At 42.0% G+C, this 25,121-nt stretch overlaps 1 protein-coding gene across 1 annotated transcript in view; it reads left to right on the top strand.

The window, feature by feature from the left end:
* The window catches only part of ADAMTS18 (ADAM metallopeptidase with thrombospondin type 1 motif 18), a 155,320-nt gene that overhangs the window by 43,573 nt on the left and 86,626 nt on the right, over window positions 1–25,121 (top strand). The window contains exons 3-4 of the mRNA XM_061594662.1: window positions 1,759–2,041; window positions 16,985–17,184. Of these exons, the coding sequence (XP_061450646.1) occupies window positions 1,759–2,041; window positions 16,985–17,184 (483 nt within the window). The remainder of the gene's footprint in view (window positions 1–1,758; window positions 2,042–16,984; window positions 17,185–25,121) is intronic.

A 25,121-nucleotide genomic window follows, 5' to 3' on the forward strand; every position in this document is an offset into this window, starting at 1 on the left:
CTTTAAATAGAAAATGAATTGATTTTGTTCCCCATCCCTTCATCTACCCACTTACCACACATTCCTGCATTTTCCTTCCATTTGCATCCCCCCGCCCCATTAGCACAGTCACCTGTCATCCAACTTTCCTTCTATGATGGGTTGGGAAAAAAGAGGCTTCCATGCCTGATGAAAAATAGATTTGGGAGATGCTGAGAGGGCATTGTGACCCAAACTGAGTGAGGCTAGGCCACAAGTTGCTCAGCTCCGAGCTAGGTGTGCCCCCCCCAGTCTTTAGTTGCAAAAGCTGCTCATAAAAGTGGTGCCACTATTATCTCTCAAGCTGATCTTTAGCTGTGGTTTTATCAGGTGAAGCTACAAAGCATGAATGCTAACTTCAAGGGCCAACTCTGGGTTAGAGAGGCCCCTTGGCAAAGTGCCTCCCCCTACTTACTTTCATACTTGCTCATTCTCTGGGCTGCCCATTTGTTCTCCCAGCCATGGATAGTAGCTTTGGACAGGGGAGAAGTGCGATTTAGTTCACATTTAAGAGATGAATCAATCAAATCCACACTTTCCGAAACACAGTTCCAAAACGGAAACATAGTTATCCTTGGAAACTCACACTTACCTGAATTTTGTGATGCAGTTCTCAGACCAAGCAATGTTCACAAAAATACATATATTAAGGGAAAGTGTGCATAAAAATGAACATCTTAGTGAAAATAACAGAAAAATGCATTATATTAAGGAAAATTGCTTGCAAAAATGTGTACATTAGTAAAACTGCATGCAAAAATGTGTTTATTAGGAGAAATTTTCTCTTAACGTTGGTGAATTTTCATGAGTATTTTTTTATTCTAAAAATGCCAATTTCTGCAGAAATGTGGAGAACTGAATTTAATTTTGGAAAAAATAAGAAATTGAGGGAACCAAACTTGACAAATCCTTCAATTCCTAATGGTAGCCAGGTACATCTGGAGAGGCCACCTACCACTTTAATTTGCCACAGTTCTCTAGGTTGATGCAATGTCAGACACTCCAGGACATTTTGAGACATTTACAGTGGTGTCTGGCTTCCCAGACTCTTCTGGATAAGTCTATGGCTGGGGGAACAAGTGAGCAAATAAATAGATGGCTGGAGGCACTTTGCCACATGCCCCTCTATAACTTAGAGCTGGTACTACTTGATAAACCCAGGGTTGGGGGAGCAAGCAGGAAGGGAAGGCCAAGAGAAGACCTTTTCAGTGGTGGCTCCTCACATGTGGAATTCCCTCCCTACTTACGTGTGCCTGGCCCCATCTTTTTATAATTTTAGGATGCTGATTAAGACACACCTTTTTCAGCAATCATTTGGAAGAGGAAAGACCAGATTAGACAAATAGATTAGTTGTGACTGCTGATTTCAGTAAATTACAATTTAGTGAATTGTAATGAGTTGTTGTGTGGTGCATGATAAGAACTGTGTTGTTCTATGGATTTTTAAAAATGTATTCTTTTTAACTGTATGTGACTTTGTGGTTTGTGCAAAGGGCTATATGTATACCATCCACATGGATACATAAACACAACAGTAATGGCAGATCCTGTTGGGGTTCCTGTCTCCCAGCAGTTGACAACAAGGCCTGGGAGCACCATAGCATGATCAAAGCTCCATCCAAGTCAATGGAACAAATTGGTGTTCTACCCTTAACATCCCTCGTGGCTGCATTTGAGAAACTCATGCCTAGCGAACCCATTTATTTAACTTCTCTCTTTTCTTTATATTTCTCTCTTTAGTCAGGTTTGATAAGGACACAGGAGAATGACTTCCTTATATCTCCATTACCTCAACACCTAGCACAGGAACACCACTACACGCCACCCGTTGGACACCACCCTCACGTATTGTACAAACGAACTGCTGAAGAGAAAGTGCACCGGTACAAAGTAGATTCCAATCCCCATCACTTCCCCCCCGGCCATCACAGAAATCACACTGCCCACAAGTATCACGTCCAAGCCCATGGTTACCACCACGGAAGGTTTCAAAAGCAGCATTTTTGTGGACGTCGCAAGAAATGTATGTAAGGAAACTTTCTCTCTCTTTTCTTGGTGTAGCAGTTCTTAGATTACCAGGTGTTTATTTTTGCAGTGGGATACAATCATTGCTGTGAGGATGACTGCATATCTTTTTTTTTTTTAAATGTCCCAAATAAAATGGGGCACATTTTAAAATGATCCATATTAGGTTTTGTTAGTTCCAATTTGATTAAATGGGTACATGGTGTGGGGGTGGGATCTGATATATGGAGGGAAATTGTATGAGTACATGGAGATCTGAAAATTGGGGGCTTTTTTTATTTAGGCCACATTTGCACCATACATTTATTCCACTATTATTCCATTTTAAACAGTCATGGCTCCTCCCCCAAAGAATCCTGGACAGTGTAGTTTGTGAAGGGTGCTGAAAGCTGTTAGGAGACTCCTGTTCCCCTCATAAAGTTACACAGTACTTTTTGGTTAAAAAAAAAAGAGGTGCCAATACTCTTACGTTGATAACAGTGCTGTGGGTGCCAGCCAGGCCTGGCATCAAAGGGTGATCAGGTTGGACCCTGGCCGAGGGCCTCTGTGGCCCAGAGGGGTCCCTGAAGGGGCCCTCCTTGGGATGGGACGGTGCCACTCCCATTCCGTGATCTGTGGCAGGGTTGGATCCTGGAATCTGACGCTGCAGTGGATTGTAGAAAGGGACCTCCCAAGCACCCCCCATAAAGGCAGTGCGGGCTTCAATAAGCCCACCTGCACATTCCAGCTACCTCTCCCATTAGGGTGCGTGCACATGTCTACCATCACCCAAGATGGTGGTGGTGGCTTCGTTGAGGGGCTAATGCCTCCCAATCTTGGTTTATGGCATGTGTGTGGGCTGTGCATGCATGTCATTCACACAACATGGGAGGTAGGTGGGGGATCCGGGTGGGCTTATTAGCCCTGAGTCACCTGTATCAGGAAACGGTGTTGGGCTATGGCGCTGCAGGTCTGGGCAGGCTGTTGCCCAAAGGCCCAGTCATGCCTGGCATTGGCCGTGGTGCCAGCACTTAGTAGGCGGCCAAAAAAGGGATGCCAGTAATCTGTACTGCTGAGAACCATCTCCCCCAAAACAGTGAAGCTACAATTCCCGGAGTTCTCTGGGAAGAGGGTTGACTGTTAAACCATTTTGGCAATTGTAGCTCTGTGAGAATAGGTGTCACCTAACAACTCTCAGCACCCTTCGCAAACTACCATCCCAGGATTATTTTGGAGAAGCCATGACTGTTTTAAGTGGAATAATAGTGGAATAAACGTATGGTATGAATGTGGCCCCACTTGACTGGTAGTAATAGCTCTGTATCTCTACCACTTGTACACAAATGTTCTACACATTGGGGTAAATAGGGAAGACTTTGCTCATGTGAATATATGTGCATGTTTCAGATCACCCCAGAATTTTGGACACAGACATTCCCTCATTCAGCAGATAGTTAGCGTTCCCATGTAATAGTATTTTTTGTGTATTTTCAAGGGAACATGCTTGGGAAACTGAGGCCCAATTCACAGAGGTGTTTCTGAGATGGTGACTTTACCATCTGTCTCACATGCGAGGTATGCCTCTGAAATTGTTCTCATGTGAAAATGTCCACATTGTGATCACATGAGGGAAAACTCTCCAAAACATTTTTTAAAAAGAATTTATAAACCACCCATCACCATTCAAAAATATCACGGTGGTGCACAAAAAAGAAATAAAATCAAAATGCAAAGTTAAAATAGTAAAAATACATCAAATCCTTATGGGAAACTAATGTGGGTGGCGGTTGTGGTAACATTTCCATTTTCATGTGGATGCAGTTTTAGTTGTGATAAATGTATGTTCTGCCAGCACATGTTCAGAAGATTTCGTAAGGGCAACATGTAAGTGAGAGCTGGTATATACAAAATGGCTATTGAAGGACATATTTGAAATATCTCCCCACCGTGATGTTCCATGCAGCAGTGATGTGTTTGTGCAGTAGCTTACTATGTAGATCAGGGATGGAGACTCTGTGGCCCTCCAGATGTTGCTAGATGCCAACTCCAATCAGCCCCAACCAGCATGGCCAATGGTCAGGAAGAGTGGTGACTGGTGCCTATTGGGACTGGTGGGCTGAAAGCAAGGAACCCAACAGTAGGTGGAGCAGAGCTTGGAAAAGTTACTTTTTTGAACTACAACTCCCATCAGCCCCAGCCAGCCTGGCCACTGGATTGGGCTGATGGGAGTTGCAGTTCAAAAAAAGTAACTTTTCCAAGCTCTGAGGTGGAGCATAGTTAATGTGAGGCAGAGCCAAGAAATTCTAGTTTTGTCCTCATTCTCCTGCTGATTTTTACAAAGTTTTACAACACTGAGGCTAAGCCGAAAGATGCAGACAGCCAGAGCCCACTCTATGGACTGGTTGCAAGTAGGAAAGCATGTGGGTTTGAAGGAATGAAGATTGAGGTTGGTGGGGTAGTGCCCTATTTGCCCTAATAGACCAGCCACCATTGGTCAGGGATGATGGGAGTTGTAGTCTAACAACATGTGGGGAGCCACAGTTTCCTTCCCCCTCCATTCATTTTAAAGAATTCTTAAATAAGCAGAATTAAAACAGGGATAGATAGCGACAAAGTGACATGACAAACAGTCCAAAAGCAAATTATGAGTCCCAGATTTCTTGAAAGACTGATGACAGGTGCTGCTGCATTTGTTGTTTAGAGGTACACAGAATAAAGTCCCACTGTACCACATGAAATGCATCCGGTTTAGCTCTGCCTTGAATTGATCATCAAGGAAGTGTATTTTCCCCCAAAAATGATAATGTTCCAGACAGGGCTGGCGCCAGAGGGTGGCCAGGTTGGGCCCTTGCCAAGGGCCTCTGCAGCCCAGAAGGGCCACTGGAGGGCCCCCCTTCAGGTTGGGAGGGTGGCGCTCTTGTTCCATGATTTGTGACAGCATCTGGTCCTGCAACCTGACCCTGCCACAGATCACGGAGAGTCAGTTTCCAGGCACCCCCCAATACAAGACAGCATGGACTTCAATAAGCCTGCCTGCATGCCCGACCTATCTCTCCCATCAGTGTGAATGCCGTGGGCATATGCCTGTCATCAGCCAAGATGGTGGCAGGGGCATCCCTAAGAGACTGGTGTCCCTGCTGCCATCTTGGTCGGTGGCAAAAGTGCACACTATGCATGCACGTCATTCAGATGACATGAGAGGTAGATGGGGCACACAGGCAGGCTTATTAGCCCTGCACTGTCTTTATGGGAGGGTGTTGGGCTACGGCGCTGAAGGCCCAGGGCAGGCTGGTGCCCAAGGGCCCAGTCATGCCTGTTGCTGGCCCTGGTTCCAGATATTCTTATACCAAAGGGAAATGTTCAAATTATACAAAGTTGTCCTTGTTTGAGCAATTGAAAGACAAGAAGCTTATACAAGATCTTTACATAAAATATCAGAGTTACAATCATCAACAATCGAAAGCGGGACCAACTGAGGTAACATCTGAATGGGAGTACGAATAATTATAGATATTTCTTCGAAAACCTCAGTCCAGAAGTTTTATGTGGAAACATCCCCACCACAGCCTCTCCAACATTCTGGAGAAAGACCATAATTAATGCATGAAAGCTGGACCTAGGTCTTGTATCATCAATGAGAGAGTTTTGAGTGTGGCTTCTCTCACAAAAGCTGACATTGAATTATACACGGTTTCTTTTTGATGTTCTGTCTCCAAGCTTCTGGAAACCTTTTCTGGAGGAGATTTCCAATGGCATAGAGAAAATCAGTAACAAGCCAGCATGTACTGTGTGGAGATGGTTGCTATGGGAATGGGGTGCAACAGCCTCCCCAATGATCACTTATGCAATGGCCCTAACTGGTGTTGCAGGCTCCTAAGAGTTCTGATAAACAAGCCTTGTTCACACATTCATTTGTCTAGAAATAAGCCCAAGGCTCCCATTTGTGTAGCAGAGCGTGGATAGGGAAACTTCATTGGACTCTTGTTCCCATGAGCTCTACCTAGCATGGCCAGTGGTCAGTGATGATGGGAGCTGTAGTTAAACTACAGGTTTCCCCATCCCTGGCAGAAAGCCTATGCCAGCCTTTGCCGACCTGATGCCCTCCAAATGTGTTTGGATTACAACTCTGTAGTCCAAAATGTCTGGGGGTCCCCAGGTTGTCAAAGACTGGCCTATTTGCATAGTTTCTCATGTGCACAATCTATAACTCTGGATAAATTTAGGGGTATTGATCATGAGTATAGGATCATATCCATGCATGGATTTATGTACACAGGTTCTGGTCACATGGGGTCCTTGAGCATGTGGAGGTCAAGGGACAAGAGGCATGATAATAACCACAAAGTTCATTTCCCCCAGATGAATCCATGTTCAGGACTGCTTCAGGGTAGCTAGTTTGTTTGTTTGTTGCCATTATGTGAACACCAAACCTGAATGCCTCTAGGGACATGATTAGGAAAGCAAACCTGGGTTACAATGCAGAATTGATTGTTGCAGCTTCATCTGAAATTTCATATCTTCCTGGATGGTAGTGTTCCTCAGCAGAGACCTAGCTATGCTATTTATTTATTTATTTATTTGGTTTTCAGTTTGATTCAGTTTGAAAGATGACCTTGTTCTAGTTTTATTAAAAGAGAGATTAATTAAACTCATACCAGAATTAGATCAACTGTTTTTGGTTTTACTGGGAAAAAAAATGTCAACACAGCTAAACATTTAGGACATATGCGTAATATTTACCCCATCTAACTTTCTTTTATAATTACACTCAATATGTAGCTTTTATTATTACACAATCAGCATTAGTCAGCAACCTTTCTAAGCCATTCATCCCAAGGTACATAATTACAGAGCAAGGCATGCCAAGTGGATCATGTTTAGCAAGTCACGCTTTAGTAATACTCCCCCCCCTACTTTTTAATAACTTTCTTCTTCTTAATAGCAGCAGTGAAGACAAGACTCATCTCAAAGCAAGGGGGCCTGGAAAAGCTACTGGCTGCATGCACTAAACCTATATATTTTGTGAAGACCGTGTAATTCCATCGTCCCAGCTAAACAAATTAAGCCATGTGCTTTGTTGCTTGACTTCAAAAGGCAAGGGGATGGATTGAAAGCTTGTGCGAGCGGAATATCGCTCACACAGGAAATCTTTCCCTCCCTCTGTTGCTCCCTGTGCCCTCTTCAAAACCTCTTTGAGGGCCAGTGGCACCATGAGGTCCAGACAATGGGGCTTGGGACTGGGGCCTTACAGTCTGGGGTCCCGAAAGAGGAGTGCCACATCAGTCCTCTATTGTTCTTTTTATTTTATTTATTTTTGATAGTGTGGGTGCATTGCTATGGAGTGAATCTCCAGTTAGTCATGCCTGCAGTCTCCATTTCCTAGAGTGCTTTGTCTTTCAAACATGTCATGACCACTGGCACCTTTGTCACCTGGTAAGAGGGAGGACAGCAGGAGAAAGAGACAAATGGGTCTTTTTTGTTGTTTGGAGGATCCATTTGTTCCCTTCCAGCCACCTGGTAAATGGAGTAAAAGAAAGGAGAGCATGTCAGATAAAGTAGTGCAGGGATGGAGGGTCCCAGGAGGGCATCTATCCAAGGGCTCCCTCAAACCAGCCCTCATGGGGACAGATCTTTCCCCTCCCCATAGAATTCCTCCCGAGAGCAACTGAACTTCATCAAGTCCTGACACTCCCAGGGGGTCTTGTATTGCAGTAGTGGGAAACCTGCAGCCTGTGGCCCCAATTAGGCCTGTCAGGGGATCTATTTTGACCCATGAGGCCATTGCCGCCCAAACCACACCCACCTGCCCCATATGTAACTTCAAGTGTGCGGTAGGTAAAGATTCGGCTGCAAAGGAACAAGCAAGAGCTTAAAATACGTTCCTGATTGTTCCTTGGCAAGTGGGCTCACAATCAGTGCTGATCAGGTGAGTTCCTTTGAAGTTGTCTGTTTGCAGGCGTGGTTTGCATTCAAACCACATCTGAAAATGGGCAGTTTTCCTGTTTGCAGACAGATTTGCTGATCTGCAGAGGGAAAATGTATGTTTGCAGTGGTGAGTTGCATTCAATCCATGCCTGCAAATGAACAAAATGGTCAAAGCAGGGTTCTCTGACAGCGACAGCAAGCCCCTGTGAAGTTGTCACTTGATGTCATAAGGATGCCAGGAGTTTGCCAGATCAATGGCATTTTCTGTCTGTCAACATGACCCCCGGGGTTGGGGCAGGTGAGGATCCAGCCCACCAAACTGCAAAAATTCCCCACCCCTGCTGTATTGCATTCATAATGTGTGGCAACAAGAGCCCCACATGTTAACTTCTTTAGGAACTGCTAAAAATAGAGGAAATGAAGCAGGGTTGCAGCCCTTAGACTGCCTCATAAAGGAACCCACAGGGTTGCAGATTCTGAAGTGGACTCATTATCTAATCTGGGTCATGATCCACCCAGATCAAATCAGGTGAATCCACTTTGGAATCTGAGTTTGGCACATTCCTCTCCCATCCCTAGGTGGAAATGCATCTCCCTACTAGGTGAGAGGATTGGGTAGGAAGTCTCCATGTGATGGATTTCATGGTGCACATTGAGAGGACCTTGTTCAGCTTGAACTGAACAATGTGAATCAACGTTTTTTCAATTTATTGTGACTTTTTCAAGGAGAGATTGTTTTTAAAGTAATAAACTGGGTATCAGAGGACTACAACCTGTTATACTGTTGATAGTACAAACTTATTTTGTTTCCAGTGATGCAATAAACTAGAAGCCGAGACCATGGCTGACCATCCCTTTTTGCCACAACAGCATTCATTGTGGGCTGACTAAGGAGGATGTACAGCAAACAACAACAATGGAGGGGTCTGCAAATCTAAGTAATAAAAGACAAAGTCACAGGAACCCAAATGAAATATATATGTGCAGATATGTAGAAAAATGCAAAATTACAAAATGCAAATACAAATTCTCAAAGCAATAGCCACTATTTACAAACAAAGAAGTTCTCCAAACAGTACAAATGATGAACTGATGACACCTCCAGGATTTGAGGCACTAAAGGGGATTTATGGGCGCTGTCTATGCAGGATTCTCCATTTGTATTCTGAAGAAGAATGAAACAAGATACAGTCCTGGAGATCATGTCAGTTTAGCACAGAATGGCTTTGTAAGTCTCAAAGGCACAAGCATTTTCCGGCTATGGTTTCCTGCAGTAGAAGACTATATGAACATGTATAATGAACATGAAACATATTTAAGTCCCAGTGACTTCAGAGATAAATACATTGTCAACTCTTCTCCCACTCATAAATTAGATGTATTAATTTATGTGTGCAGGCTTGTTATTTTCTTGGGAAGTGGCTACAGCTCAGTGACATAAGATGCTTTGTATGAAAAAGGCATATCCAGGAAAGGCTGGGAAAGACTTTCGTTTAACCCTGGAGAGCCACTAGTAGACTAGTGGTCTATCTAAATAGACCACTGGTCCAACTCAATGTAAAGCAGTTTCCTATGCTTTATATTCAGCTGCGTATGTTCTGGAAGGAAGAAGCCACTGATCTATAAGTAGGTACTTGAGTCTTGAGACATCACCTTCCTTTATGCCATTTTAATTGCATGTTGCAGGAAGACTTAATAGAATATGTTCCAATTCTCATCAGTCTCAGCCAGGATGGCCAGTGGCCTGGGGTGATGGGAGTTGTAGGACAGAAATATCGTGAAGGTCCTGATGCCCCACACATGCTATATATAACTTACATGGAGAAAATCTCATGGAGCACAGTGGAACTGGCCTCATAGTAAACACCCAATGAAGTTCACTTTATATACAAATAAGGGCTGTGAGCAAAGGAGAAAAAGTCAGAAGCTTTAACCCTAAACATTTGGCTTTGCCAAATTCCATTGAGAGCCCATTTTGTTGGAGTTCTGCAGAAGAAACTGGAAGGGTAGCTGAAGTTCTTGTATAAGCTGCATGTACATTGCCGTAATTGTTCATTTGTATCAATGTAGCGCATGGAAGTTTCTACTCTGATCAAGACTGGTTCCATTCTACAAGGCACTGCACAGACACAGTAAGAGAGATGTCTAAGGGCTTATAGATTACTCAGAACCCAAGGTCTGAAGGAAGCAAAATCAAAGGCCATCAAGCTGGCATCATCATCCACACAATTCAGGCGCCAGGGTGCTACAAGCAGAGAACAGGAGCCACTGATAGCGTCAGTCTGCTGAGCAGATAGCATTAGATGACTCCAGCAACAGGGATAAGTTATACAGAAGGGGAAACAGTAATATTGTTCAAATAGAAAAGACAAAGGGTTGTACTTAATGATAGCCTACTCAGACTAGACCCGTTGAAACTGATTGCTATGACTAACTTGAATTACTGAGATTTATTAGTTTTTAAATATTATTATTTCTTACATTTATATCCCACCTTTCCTGTAAGTAGCTCAAGGTGGTGTACATGTGTCTCCCCTTCCCATTTTATCCCCACAACAACCCTTTGAGGTAGTAGGCTGAGAGACACTGACTGGCCTGTGAGCTTCATGGCTGAGTGGAGATTCAAACCCTGGTCTCCCAGGTCATAGTCTATCACCCTAACCATCACATCACAATGATACATGAACTATGTTATTGAGAGGGCATTTTCGATTGTGGCCCCCACCCTCTGGAACTCCCTTCCTTACAATCTCCGTCACGCCCCCTCCCTGACAGGTTTCCGCAGGGCCTTAAAGACCTGGCTATTCAGGCAGGCCTATGGGATCTCCGGGGATAGGTCAGTTTTTAATGTTGTTTAGTGCTGTTTAATTTTAATTATTATATTTCTGGTTATATTGTATTTTATCATGATATTGTACGTTGCCTAGACTGGCCGTTTATTCGGCCAGATAGGCGACTCACAAATAAAATTTTATTATTATTATTATTATAAACATTCTTTTATATAAAATAATTTTCCCTTTGAGCCCATGCAGAAGGAGATGCCCTTTCCCCACTAGAGTATATGCCACTGAAGAAGACTTTATAAGTCGAAACACATCTGAAATGTTTTCTGAAACACACTGCTGTGAACAGTCTTCACATTCAAGATAACAAGAGTTTGGGCGACTGTATCTTTGTGTTTCATTGCTGTGGTGCAGTCAGCATTTGAAAGATATATTTTAGAATACTGATGGATATTTTAAAACACATTCATGTGATATTATACCCCGTGTCTGCATTTCAGCGTTGTGAAGCCCCATAAGAATGTTTGGTTATTACTGTATATTCTATTGGGCATAGGCCATGGAATTATTCACTGTACAGTCTTTAAAACTTTTCATAACTATGTTATATAAATACATGGTGTTTATTTAGTATCCTTGGGTTGTATCCAACTAAATTCTACTCAGAGTATACCCATTGAAATTGATGGACCTAAGTTACTCATGTTCATTCATTTTATTGAGTCTCCTCTGAGTAGGGTTAACATTGACTACAATCCCCTTGGTTTTGTTTGTTCTTTTGCATTTTATGAGGTCCATTAATTTTAACATGTCTACTGTAGAACCTAGTTGGATTCAACCCTGATATATGATGGGATGTCTAGATTTAGACAAGATAGCACTTCCGGGAAGGGTGACTTAGCCTGTGCCTGCTTTTGAGACGGGCTCCTGCCTCAAAAGAAGCTTATTCAGATATATCAGTCAGTTTTTTCTTTTTTTTTGACTGATTAAACTTCTCCCGGGTAGGGAGAAACGAAGAGATTAACCTCTAAGCCTATTTTTGTTGGGGCGACCAGATCTCATTAATTTATGGGACGAGGTCCAGCCGACGAAGGTGGGACGGATTTTCAACAGCAAGCTCTATCTGATAAAGCGAACGTTCACCTTATCTTCTAAGAGAGAACGCACTAACAGGCAAGCACCCTTCTTTCTATATTTTTCTTTTACTTGACTTAAATTGTTGCTGTTTAAAAGAGATTTGCCAGATTGATCGGTTTTTGACATCTCACTGGGGAGCCATAACTTCTCTCTGCTACGCACTAATTAATAGCTTATCTCTGTTTTTGTTGCAAAAAGCTGTCCTGGATTTGCATTCTAAAGATATACACAGAAGAGGGATTTCTATTCCAGATTTTTATTTTGAAGAATATTATATTGTCTGAGACTACTCTCTTTTTGGTCTATTTTATTTTGACGAATCTGTTTTCTGACGACTGCCATTAATTGTTTCGATCCTGGGAACTGCATTTTGTTTACTTAACTATGGAGAGATAAGGCTGTCTGCTCTGTTTATACTGTGATGTCACCAAGTTTGGAGTATTAACCCAATTGTTGCTGAAATAAGAAGTGGTTTTCCTATATTTTTCTTTTAAAATGGCAATTAAGAAAGTGGCTGAGAATCTGGAAATAACTATGTTTCAGAAAATAATGGATGAGATTGAGATAACGAAACAAAACCTGCGACAGGGTTGTAAGGAGCTGAAAATTGAATTGAGTAAAATGAAGCAGGAGATTAAAGATATAGGGGTCCCTGTGAGAGAGGTGACCCTGGAAGGGGTCCCTGTGAGAGAGGAGACCCCGGAGATTGGAACAAACGTGGAACAGGAAAAAGATTTGGAGTCTATGGACTTTAGAAACAAAATCTATTGTTTGGAGACACAGGAGATTAAAGACATAGGGGTCCTTGTGAGAGAGGAGACCCTGGAGACTGGAACAGGGGTCCCTGTGAGAGAGGAGACCCTGGAGACTGGAACAGGGGTCCCTGTGAGAGAGGAGATCCCGGAGATTGGAACAAACGTGGAACAGGAACAAGATTTGGAGTCTATGGACTTTAGAAATAAAATCAATTGTTTGGAACTCAATGTTATCTCTGAAGAAATTAATGAAGATTCTAGAGATAAAGTTATCAATGGCATGGATAATCTTCTGGACTGGAATGATGTGATGGAGCCCAATATAGAGAAAATCTATGGAATTAACTGCAGCCATGTGACAATGGAAAAACTTTCAAGAGATGACCCAGTGTATTTTGAAAAAAAGAACAGAGATATGATTTTACAGCAGTATTTCAGCAACCTATTCAGAATGGATGGCAAGAAAATATTTGGGATAGAGGTAATTCCCATCAGACTCTTACTATATGACTATGGCTTTGACAGCAAGATTATTATGGAATACTGATAATGGAAGATTGGATACTGAAATTACTGGACTTAACAAGACTACTGAAGATGGAAGATGGAAAATGGAACTAATAGGGATAATAGAACAATGGCTACTGAAATTACTGAACCTAACAGATTCTGATGTGATGGATTAATTGAAATGTTTATTTTGACTATGGTTATGACAATAAGATTATCATAATTAGTAATGAGATGGATTAATCGATATGCTTATCTGGAAAAAAAAATTGATAGATATATTTCTTAAAGAATTGAAACCTCTCTTTGACTTTTTGTGGAAAGAATAAAGTAATGTTTATGAGATTTGATGATTAAGTAAGATAACTACTGGAGGAAAGTGATTTTATAATATGACTTAAGAGACAGGATTGTTATATATTATAGACTTATAACTGATTTGATCTTTGACAAATGGGAAGTCAATATTTTACTCTTTATTTTTTATTTTTGTTTTTTTTTTCTTTTTTTCTTTTTGTTTAACTATTTTTGATTTTGTTTTTTGTCTTTGAATGTTTTATGATTTCGTCTTGTATGTTTTATGAAAATCTGAATAAAAATTATTGAAAAAAAAAATAGATTTAGACAAGATAGTATAACTATGTTATACATGTATTTCTTATCTTAGCTGCAACAATGATTTTCCTCCTGCCCTTATAATAAATAATTATGCAATTATAAGTAGGATTAATATGCAATTATAAGTAGGATTAATATCTATAAGGAATGTATGCAGAATGTATGTTGTCTGGGGTGAGAACATTCTGAAAAGTTGACAGTGTTACAAAAGAGGCATTGCTTCCCATAGTGTACATAGAAATTCCACTGTTGGTCATTTCTCATATTATGCAAAAGCAAGGAACTGCAGCCAGTCATGGTTCCTAGTGAGTCTTCTTGCACAATAGCTGCATTTGCAAACGTGCAAGCATGCACAGTGAACATTTTTAGGTGCACAGTTACAACAAATAAGGTGTATTTAGGGATGGGGAAAATTCAATTCAGTTCACATTGCACTTTCTAAAACAATATGAAAATTGAAACACAGCCATCCTTAAAAAATTGCACTTCTCTAAATTTTGCAGTGGAGTTTGCCAGCCAAGTAATGTGTCCAAAAATGCATAAGTTAAGGTAAAGTGTGCACAAAAAATGAACATATTAGTAATAAAAACATGCAAAAATGCATAATATTAAGGAAAATGAGTTGCAAATGTATCTGTAATAGGGAAAATTGCATGCACAAATGTGCATGTAAGAAAAACTTCACATGAAAATACCAATGACTTTTTATGAGAACTTAAAAAAAATGCAAACAGATGTGGAAATGTAGAGAACTGAAGTTAAGATTGAGAAAATGGGAGAAACCATAACTGAATCAACAGATTCACCCATTCCTGAAAAGACATTGTGAAAGGGAACTAAGCAGATTTTGCAGGTTCCTGCAGTCTTTCAAAAACTCATGTGCTTACAGGTGCCAGTGTGACAAAGACATGGGTGCACAGAATGCATCATGGAAATAATGGCTCATTGGTCATTCCACTTTCAACTCTCTTAAAAGCACCAAGTCTTGAGGAGATTTCTTTTATTTCCCCCCCTCCCCAGTATGTGTGTGTGTTTTAAAACACTCATTTGGAATCCTTGATGGAGGAACTGAACGTCAGTCTGTTGAATATTAGGATCAATTTGCATGAATTGATCTATTTTCATTTGGCCCAGATGGCATCATGCTTACAGAAAACAGGCTTCCTGTAACTTTCTTCCAAAGCAGTGACCATAATTTTCAACAGTCCATTTCAACAGTCCTAACAGTTTGTTTATTTATTTATTTATTTATTTTATTAAATTTCTATACCGCCCCATAGCCAAAGCTCTCTGGGCGGTGCACAACAGTCAAACATAAAAATACAATAGGTCACATATAAACAAATTTAAAAACTTTTTAAAAAACTTTAAAATTATAAAATACCCAGAAGAATCAAGACAGTTTTCAACACATACTAAAATGCTAAAATGCCTGGGAAAAGAAGAAAGTTTTAACCTGGCGCCAAAACGATAATAATGTTGGCGCCAGGCTTACCTCATCAGGGAGATTGTTCCATAATTCGGGGGCCACCACTGAGAAGGCCCTTTTCCTTGTTGTCACCCTCCGAGCTTCCCTATGGGTAGGTACCCGGAGGAGGGTCTTCGATGTAGAGCATAGTGTACGGGTGGGTTCATATCGGGGGAGGCGTTCCACCAGGTATTGTGGTCCCGCACCATATAAGGCTTTATAGGTTAAAACCAGCACTTTGAACCTGGCCCGGAAACATATAGGCAGCCAATGCAAGCGAGCCAGGATCGGTGTTATATGATCAGAACGCCTAGTCCCTGTTATCAATCTGGCCGCTGCATTTTGTACAAGCTGCAGTTTCCAGACCATCTTCAAAGGCAGCCCCACGTAGAGCGCATTGCAGTAATCTAACTTTGAGGTTACCAGAGCATGGACAACCGAAGCGAGATTCTCTCTATCCAGATAGGAGCGTAGCTGGGCCACCAACCGAAGCTGGTAAAAAGCATTCCGTGCCACCGAGGCTACCTGAGCCTCAACTGACAGGGATGGTTCTAAAAGAACTCCCAAGCTACGAACCTGCTCCTTCAGGGGGAGTGCAACCCCATCCAGAACAGGTTGAACATCCACCATCCGGTCAGGAGAAGCACCCACTAACAGCACCTCAGTCTTGTCTGGATTGAGCCTCAGTTTATTAGCTCTCATCCAGTCCATTGTCACAGTCAGGCATCGGTTCAGCATATCGACAGCCTCACCTGAGAAAGATGAAAAGGAGAAGTAGAGTTGCGTGTCATCAGCATATTGATGGCAGCGCACCCCAAAACTCCTGATGACCACACCCAGCGGCTTCATATAGTTATTAAAAAGCATGGGGGACAGAACTGACCCCTGTGGAACCCCATATTGGAGAGCCCAGGGTGCCGAGCAATGTTCCCCAAGCACTACCTTCTGGAGACGGCCCGCCAAGTAGGAGCAGAACCACTGCCAAGCAGTACCGCCAACTCCCAAATCAGCGAGTCTCCTCAAAAGGATACCATGGTCGATGGTATAAAAAGCCGCTGAGAGATCAAGGAGAATCAACAGAGTCACACTCCCCCTGTCTCTCTCCTGACAAAGGTCATCATACAGGGCGACCAAGGCTGTCTCTGTGCCAAAACCTGGCCTGAAATCCGACTGAAATGGATCTAGATAATCGGTTTCACCCAAGAGTGTCTGGAGCTGGCCAGCAACCACTCGTTCCATGACCTTGCCCAGGAATGGGACATTTGCTGCAGTTTGATTTGTGCTTGCACTTCTGAGGGTGCTGCTCATCTGAAAATTGGTGTGCGATCCAGCCGGGGGAGGGATCATCAGTTGGCCACACACATTATAGTCATTTGAATTTGAAATTGTCCCTAGGTATTGCAGAAAAAGGTGGGTGTGTGCATGGGGACTGAAAAAATAATTAGGCAGAAGTTATAAACATTTCCCAGGTAACCATGTGAAACACATTCTTTTTAAAGTGAATGTTTTCCTGTCTGTGACTTATTGTATTAAGTGTTTTTTTAAAAGTTTAGCAAAGAAGGATGAATCAGGACTTGATAATGTCTTGAAAAGGGCTCTCCATCTAACAGCCCATTTTAATCAGCATTTGGCATCTGTTGCAGTATCGTAGATTCATTCAGGGTTCTAGTCCCTCGACACTTTAGGATTGAACCCAACTGCTCATAAAAAAAAGAAAAGACATTTCTGAGCCTTTTCCAAATCTCTGCTCTGTTTCCTTTTAGACACACCGAAGCCACCCACAGAGGACACATTCATCCTGTCTGATGAATATGGGAGCTCGGCAAGGTTGAAAAGATCTCCCATTAAAAGTCAGAATACTGGAAGTTTGAATGTTGAAACTCTAGTTGTGGCAGACAGGAAAATGCTAGAGAAACACAGCAAGGAGAATGTGACGACGTACATCTTAACAGTAATGAACATGGTAAGACAGAGTGGTGCAGCTGATGAATTGACTCAGTCCTTTTATACAATTCCTAAAAGAGATTGCTAAGTGTGTTCACTGATGAGCTAAAAGTGGTGATGGCAATGAGGTCTAACAATATCTAGACTGCAATGTGAAACTGACCTAATTCACAATATGCAAATGTATTTTGAGATGAGCGTCTTAGAAAATGGTGATCAGCTAGGAACATAGGAAGCTGCCTTCTACTGAGTCAGACGCTAAGTCCATCTAGTTCAGTATTGCCTACACTGACTGGCAGTGGCTCTCCAGGGTTCCAGGCAGGCCACATTCCCAGGCCTACCTGGAGATGCTGGGGATAGAACCTGGGACCTCCTGCATGCACGTCAGATGCTCTACCAGTCAGTTATGGTTGTTCCCAGTAATGGTCCTTCCTAGCAGGACCTTACAAGCTTATATATCTATTTTGCACCTGCAGAGCCTCCTTACATACTGGGACCAGTGTTAAGGATTGGCATGGTTGGGCATCTGCTGAGTGCCCACACCCTGGCTGGGGGCCAGCTGGCAAGAGTCTCCTTGCCTGTTCCTCCTCTTCATCACAGCAACCTGCTGGTTCAGCTGCTTCTCACTCTCACCCAGAGAATGGTGGTGAGAAGGAGGTACAGCAGATTCCACTGACTGTTTGCTCATTGGATCGCTCCCTGGCTCAGTGTTCAGTGGCAAATGTGAATCTTTTCCATATGTGGTGGGAATGTCAGGCCACATCCACACCTTACATATTAAGCACTCTTACGCCACTATAATAATAATCATGGTTTTCCCTAAAGATTTCTGGGAACTGTAATTTCTTAAGGGTATTGAGAGTTGTTAGGAGACCCCTGTTTTGTTCACAGAGCTACAATCCCTAGAGTGGTCTACAAATCAGTTTCTCTTCCCAGGGAACTCTGGCAACCGTAGCTCTGTGAGGGGAGTACCGGTCTCCTGACAACTGTCTGCACACTTAACATAAGACAGTTCCCAGGATTCTTTGGGGGAAGCCATGATTATTAAAGTGCTATAAGAGTGCTTTACATGTATCTGTGGATGTGACCTCAGTTTGCCTATGAATTAGGGGGTCCCTATTGTAATGACAGGGGAGGGACAAGGATGGAAGATGTCAGGTAAAAGGAAGGCATTGAAACAAAGCACACTTTGAGCAAATGGAGTGTTTCCACTCCCTCCCCTCCCCTGCCCTGCTATTTTTTGGCTGTGCCAAATATGCTGCTTCCAATGTGCAGATGGAAATGAGAGAATCCTTGGCAGAGCCCTGGTTCAAAGCTGCCTGATGGTCTTGCCTAGTGAAAATAGAATGAAATATATGTATGGAAATGTGTTTTCTCTTTCATAAACCATTTCCTTTTTCACAGCAGTGCTTGGCCTCGCCTATGCATGGCTTTTGTACTTGCAAGGAGTGGTGTCACTGCAAATTAAAGAGCACAATGCAATCAATCCCAAGGCCTTGTTCAAACGATTAAGCCTTGCTCTGCTGTGAGGAAGGAAATAAGGTTATAAACTTGCTCTCTCTTTCCTTTCCTGACCCCTCTCTCTTTGCTTATGCCAGCAAGAGTGAAGTCGGAATGCCTGCTTCTTTGGAAATCCAGTCACCCTTCATTAATGAGGGACAGTGTACACTCGGTTGGATATGAAGCTAAGGAAAGAGGCAGAGGCAGTGCAGTGTAAGAAGGAATACCACACTTGCTTGCTACACTAGATCCTAGTTTCTTTCCAGGCACAATTCAAATAATGATCTCAATCTACAAAGCCCTAACTGGGATTGCACTGTCCTTTTTTCACCTGCATTGGCTTCCAGTTCATTTCAGGCCCGATTCAAGGTGGTGGTGCTGACCGATAAAGCACTACACCTCAGCATGGAATGAAACGGCTCCTTCCGAATAGTGTCTAATTACCTGCCGTCATCACTCAGTGGTGGCTATTGCCCATTTGAACTGGTAGGGCGGAAGGGAGGGAGCCCAATAATAAGTGGAACCAGGACCAATGAGAGGTGGAGCAAACTAATCTGTGTTTTGTCTTCATTTTCCTCCCTGCTGAGTTCTACAAGGGGCAACACTTACAGTGACATCCCCTGGTCTGGTTGTGAATAAGAAGGCAGGAAGGAAGGTGGGGGTTGACTAATGGCAGACCAAGGTTGGTGGGGCAATGCCCCATCTGCCCAAATGGACCAGCCTCCATTGTACCTACCCATGGAGGTCATCTATAGGACTCCATGTGCCTTCTCAGTCTGAAGCTTGGAGGGTAGCCACAAAAGAGGCAGCTTTGTTTCTAGTGGTCTCATAGCTACGGAATACTGTCCCTAGAGAAGCCCACCTGGCACCTGCATTGCTGGCTTTCTGGTGGCAGTTTAGGATTTTTCTCTTCTCCCAGGCCTTTTAAGATCTAGTTTTAAGTCAGTGTGGTATGGCTGGTGCTTCTAACGTAGGTGTTTGATGGCCATTTCAGTTCTGTGTCGTACATAGTGTTTTACTCTGCTAGCTTTGCATTTGGGTTTTTATGTTGGCTCTTGCTTTAGTTTACTGAGGTTATATTGTAGCATGGTTATATTGCAGTATTGTTATATTTTCATTCCCCTTTTATTTGTGCAGTACCTAGAGAGTATTGATTTTACCAGGTGTCTCATAAATATAATAAATATAAAACTAGCCTGGGGCCTTCTCAGAGCTTGGAAAAGTTACTTTTTTGAACTACAACTCCCATCAGCCCAATCCAGTTCTCCTGTGTGAACCTGACTTTTTATTATTAAGGGCATCTTCTGAAGCCCTGTTCCATATACTTTCTCCTGGAGACATTAGGGAGCAGGATCTACTGGAACCAGGCCTGGAGGCCTGTCTATGGAATGCCTTTACTAGAAATGGTTGCCAGACACTTTATTTGACATCTTTTAGATGCCGAGGGGGGGACTTTTTATTTATCAATGCTGTCAATGGGTGGGTGATAAGGTTTCCAGGTCTCCAGTTTTTGCCTGGAGACTTCCGATTTTTGGGGTCCTCTCTGGGTGAGTCACCTCAATCTCTGGAGTTTCAGCTTTCATTTTTAAAAAAAGTTTCTAGGTGGTCTGGTTCAAGAGAGATAACCCAGAACATCAGCCGCCTCCTGCAACATCTGTTAAATGAGCTCATAGCTGGTTGCTCTAATGCCTGCCCTTTCAGGCTTGTAGCCAATAAGTGAAGTCAGGGTTACAATTGGCAAGGGATTTGTTGACCTCCAGGCAATAGCTAGAACCCATTGCAAGTCCAGAAACGTGTTGTTTTTTCCTGCTTGTATGAAAATCTCATAAATTGAGTAAGTTTATAGCTCTCAGCAGTAGCAAAAGTCTTTTTCTCTGTGTGTGCAGGAGATCTAAATGCTCTCACAAGGTGTTACTCTTTTCTAATTATGAGAAGTCAAACAAATTTACATTTTCCTGTGCTGCTGAAGAGGGCAGTGTTTTGAAAACCTTCCCAATATTAAGCTTTATTCTTATACTTGCTTTTTTGGGAGTAAAGCTGCAATGCTAATCCCACATACTGGGAATAAACTCCATTGAATTCAGTAGGACTTACTTTTAAGTAGACATGGTTAGGATTGTGTTGTAAATTAATGAGACTTTTGAATGAAATAGCAAAGGATTGTGTTTGTGTTGTAAATCTTTCTCTCCCTCTCCAATCTTATTTTTAAAGCAGCAAGGCAGGGCTTACTTAGGTGTCACTGTTTTATTTTGCAGGAAATTAATACTGATTTTTTAAAAAAATGTTCTGCAATGACTAATTGGTTTTGACAAAAAAACTATTGTATGGGGTGTATGTAGGGTTGCCAGATTCAGGGCCTGATCTTGATCCTGTATCTTTAGGAGAAGAGAAAGTCAGCCAAGTGCAGGTGTTCTTGCAATTCTCCCTCCCCCCTGCACAACTTTTAAAGATACAGAAGACCTTTTGGAGGCCAGGCCTGGCAACCAAGAGGTTTTCTGTATCTTTAAAAGTTGTGCAGGGGGAAGGGAGAATTGCAAGAACACCTGCACTTGGCTGACTTTCTCTTCTCCTAAAAATACAAGATCAGACTCAGGCCCTGAACCTGGCAACCCTAGGTGTATGTAACATCTCCAATGTGTGTGTATATAGAGTCTTTCCAATGTCCCTGTGAGATAGGGTTGTTGAATGAAAGCCAAGGCAGCTCACAAAAAGAAACAAATCCCTTTAAAATCCAATAGCCATGAAGCAAGTATAAAACAGTTGCAAAACATCTTAAAATGAAATGATTCTGAATTTTGGGTTGGGTGAGTGAAGTTCCTTACCACTTGAGGTTGCAGTTCTGTGCACGCTTCCCTATTTGAGTAAGCCCCATTGAAAACATTGGGACTTGCTTCTGAGTAAACATGCATAGGATTGCACTATAAATATCTTTACACATTGTGTAAATAATAAACATCTTTGAGAGTCATACTTATATAAATATTTCTTCATACTATGTCCCAGTGAGTATCTGATTTCACACTATGGCTGTATATTATTTCCTCTACATTTCAAGTGTGCCCTTCTTCCTTGGGGTGGTCATGGTTCCCCTCTGTTGTTTTCATCCTGAGGGGCAGATGAGGCTAAGAGATGGTGAGTAGCCCATGGTCACCTAGCAAACTTTATAGCTCATTTCCATTTAAAAAATAATAATTAAAACAATTTACATGCACACAAAGTTTATGAAGTAGATCTACACAATACATTTAAAGCACATCTAACCCACATTTCAAATGCATGACTTCCCCCAAAGAATCCTGAGAAGTGTAATTTCTCCCTCACAGTTACAGTTCCCACCACCCTTAACAAACTACAGTTCCCATGATTCTGTGGTGGGATTCATGCACTTCAAATGTGTGTTGAATGTGCTTTAAATGCATGGTGTGGGTCTACCCTAGATACGCTGTGCATTCATTAGTGAATTGAAAATAACAATGTAAAAAGATACTTTTTTAAACAGGCTTTAGCTCAATGGTAGGGCACCCCCTTTGTATGCAAAGGTCCAAAATTCAATCTCTGGAAAAGACTATTGCCTGACATCCTGGAGGGCCAATGCTAGCCCATGTCATCAGTACTGAGCTAGATAGTACCAAATGGCCTGAGCTGGTATAAGGCAGATTCTTTTGTTCCTAAAAGTGGAAAGAGACCTAAGGGCCACACTGACTCCAAAATTTGTTTATGTATTTTATTTACAACATTTATACTGCTTTATTGTAAAAAGCCTCAAAGCGGAATTAAAACAATAAAATTATTGGCAAAATACATTTTAGCATGTGTTTTAAATTGTTTTTATATTGTTTTAAATTTTAAAATTGTGTTTTAAATTGTTTTTAGGGTATGTGTTTTAAGTTGTATGTTTGTTTTAATGTTTTTGATTGCTGTAAACCGCCCAGAGAGCTTCGGCTATGGGGCGGTATACAAATGCAATAAATAAATAAATAAAAAGAATTAAAGTCAGGTATTTAAAAACATTCAAAATAATAAAACCAATAAAGAGTTAAAAACAGGTTTAAAAATATAGTAACTTCTACATGCCTGGGTAGGCTTGCCTACACAAAAATGTTTTTAGCAGGTGCCGAAAAGAGTACAATGAAGGTGTCTGCCTAATGTCAATAAGTAGGGAGTTCCAAAGTGTAGGTGCTGCCACACTAAAGGACTGAGTTCTTACAAAAGCAGAACAAGTACTATGTGACACCTGTAACATGGAAAGCACACTTTGAACTTGGTCTGGTAATAAATCAACAACCAGTGCAGATTTCAGAGCCATGGCATTATGTGCTGATAGGGTCTCACTCATGTCAGCAATTGTACCACAGCATTCTGCACTAATTGCAGCCCCCGGGTCAGGTTGTGCTGCATGGGGATTTCTGTGACCTTGGCTGACTGGCTGCTAGGATTTTTTTCATTTTGGTTTTTGGTTAGGAATCCTGACAGGTTGTGGGATGCTGAGTTTTCTGCCTTACCCATAGGAGTCTTGTTGTGATTGGTATTGCATTTAGGAAATCATCACTGTCTTTTCCTTTTTCTATTTGCGTTTCATTTACCTTTAACCTCACTCCTTTACATCCATAGAAACAACAACAGTGGTTCCATGTGCTCAGCTCAACCCCTTAAACCCACTGATGATGCATCTTGTTGGTTGCATGATGATTTATTTCTTGCCCAAGAGTGGTAAAAGAGAATTCACATACTGGGAATTGTGGCTTCAATTGCTATTGTTCCCAAGCTGCTGCCTGTGAAGGTAGACCAAGCCATGTGTGTTTTCTCTCTGCCAATTATTACTCACTGGAATTGGGTTGGCTGTCAAAGTGAGTTTATAGCAGCCCAGAGGGTAGGCAGAAAAAGGTAGATAATCTTCTTTCTCTTACTCATTTCTCAAACCTACATCTGAAATGAAGGGTCAAGTGTGTAACAAAGTTTGGAGCAGCCATGTTAAAAGGCAGGGGCAGGGAATTCTAGGCAGGGGATTGCCAACCCTGCTTGGATATGGATATCTTTGCAGGGGATCCCTAGTCAAGCCTTACCAACAACACAATCCAAACCATATCTATTCAGAAGAAAGTTCTATGGGGCTTAGTTTGTTTAGAATTGCAGCCTTCAGGGGTATCCATCTTTACTACTGAGTGTTCCCATCTAACATCTCCACAACACTAAGCTCCTTTCTTCCTCCAGTGACCTTCTGGTGACTGGCCTGGCCTGAGGGCACTTAAACCGTTCTTGCCAGAAGCAAGTAGGCTAGATCAAATGTTCCTTACCCAGGCTCCCTAAGCAGGTGAGAAGGAATGATTCTGTCACTGCAGCTGGACTTGGGAACACCATCTTTTCACTAAGATTTCTATCTTAATTTCCAATTAGAGAAATGTTTTGTTTGAATTGTATGCTCTAAGCATCTGTGGTTGATGCTTAATGTATCATGCTTAATGACATAACTAGGGCCTGCCCCCGTGACATCACTAGGGCCCACCCCTGAAATCTTAGGGTCTGAGATGCTTCTGACCTGGCAACCCTAGTGGGTGATGATGGTGATAGGTAATTACAGACAATATTTGGAAGTATAGAAAGGTAGGAGCATAGGAAGCAGCCTTGTAGTGAGGCAGACCTTTGGTCTGACTGGAAGCGGCTATCCAGGGTTTCAAGCAGGGGATATTCCCAGTCCTACCTGCAGATGCTGGGGATTGAACCTGGAGTATTTCTGAGTAGGACTTGGTTGAATTGCCTTAACTGAAAGAGCTATGGCCCTTCCCCATATAACTATAGTTGCTATACAACATTTCTTTTTGGTTTTGGCTTACTGGCTGAGTTTTCTTTAGTTCTCTAAAATTTAGTATTGATTTCGTCATTGGATTTATATTGATTACACATTGTTTTTTATTATTAAGTAAGTAATGCCTTGGACATTGATGTAAGTAGGAGTGTTTCTTTTTTTAAAAAAACAGAAGAATCATAAGTAAATAAATAAAATATGTTAAATTTTGAACTGGGGGCAAGAACAAATGCTAACAATATGTAATTAATGGACATTCCTCTGATTACCTGATGTTCATGGGATATTAATAATGTTGCAGAAAGTGAAAACCTACTTTAATAACAATTGCCATTTTTGAACGTCATGTTAAACCATAGGTTAGTGCGAATAGAGCTGCAGTGAGCCTTGTGCTTTAGTTGTTGCTTAACTACATCTTGTTGTGTCATCTGAACATTTGTTTGAAACAAGCCAGCTTTAAACCATGAGTTATGAAGCTGATTTGTTTTAACAACAGTTTAGGGTTTAGATGTAACACTAAACATTGGCTAATGGAAAACAGAAAGGAAAGCTTCCTATTGCCTCCTTAGCACTCCAAAGAAGGGGAGGGAAGAAGGAAGGAGCATGTGAGCCTGAGGCTTGCTGTGGCTCATTCACATCGTGCCAAACTGTGA

The sequence above is a fragment of the Rhineura floridana genome, chromosome 13, assembly GCF_030035675.1.
Source record: "Rhineura floridana isolate rRhiFlo1 chromosome 13, rRhiFlo1.hap2, whole genome shotgun sequence".
In the NCBI taxonomy this organism is placed as follows: domain Eukaryota; kingdom Metazoa; phylum Chordata; class Lepidosauria; order Squamata; family Rhineuridae; genus Rhineura; species Rhineura floridana.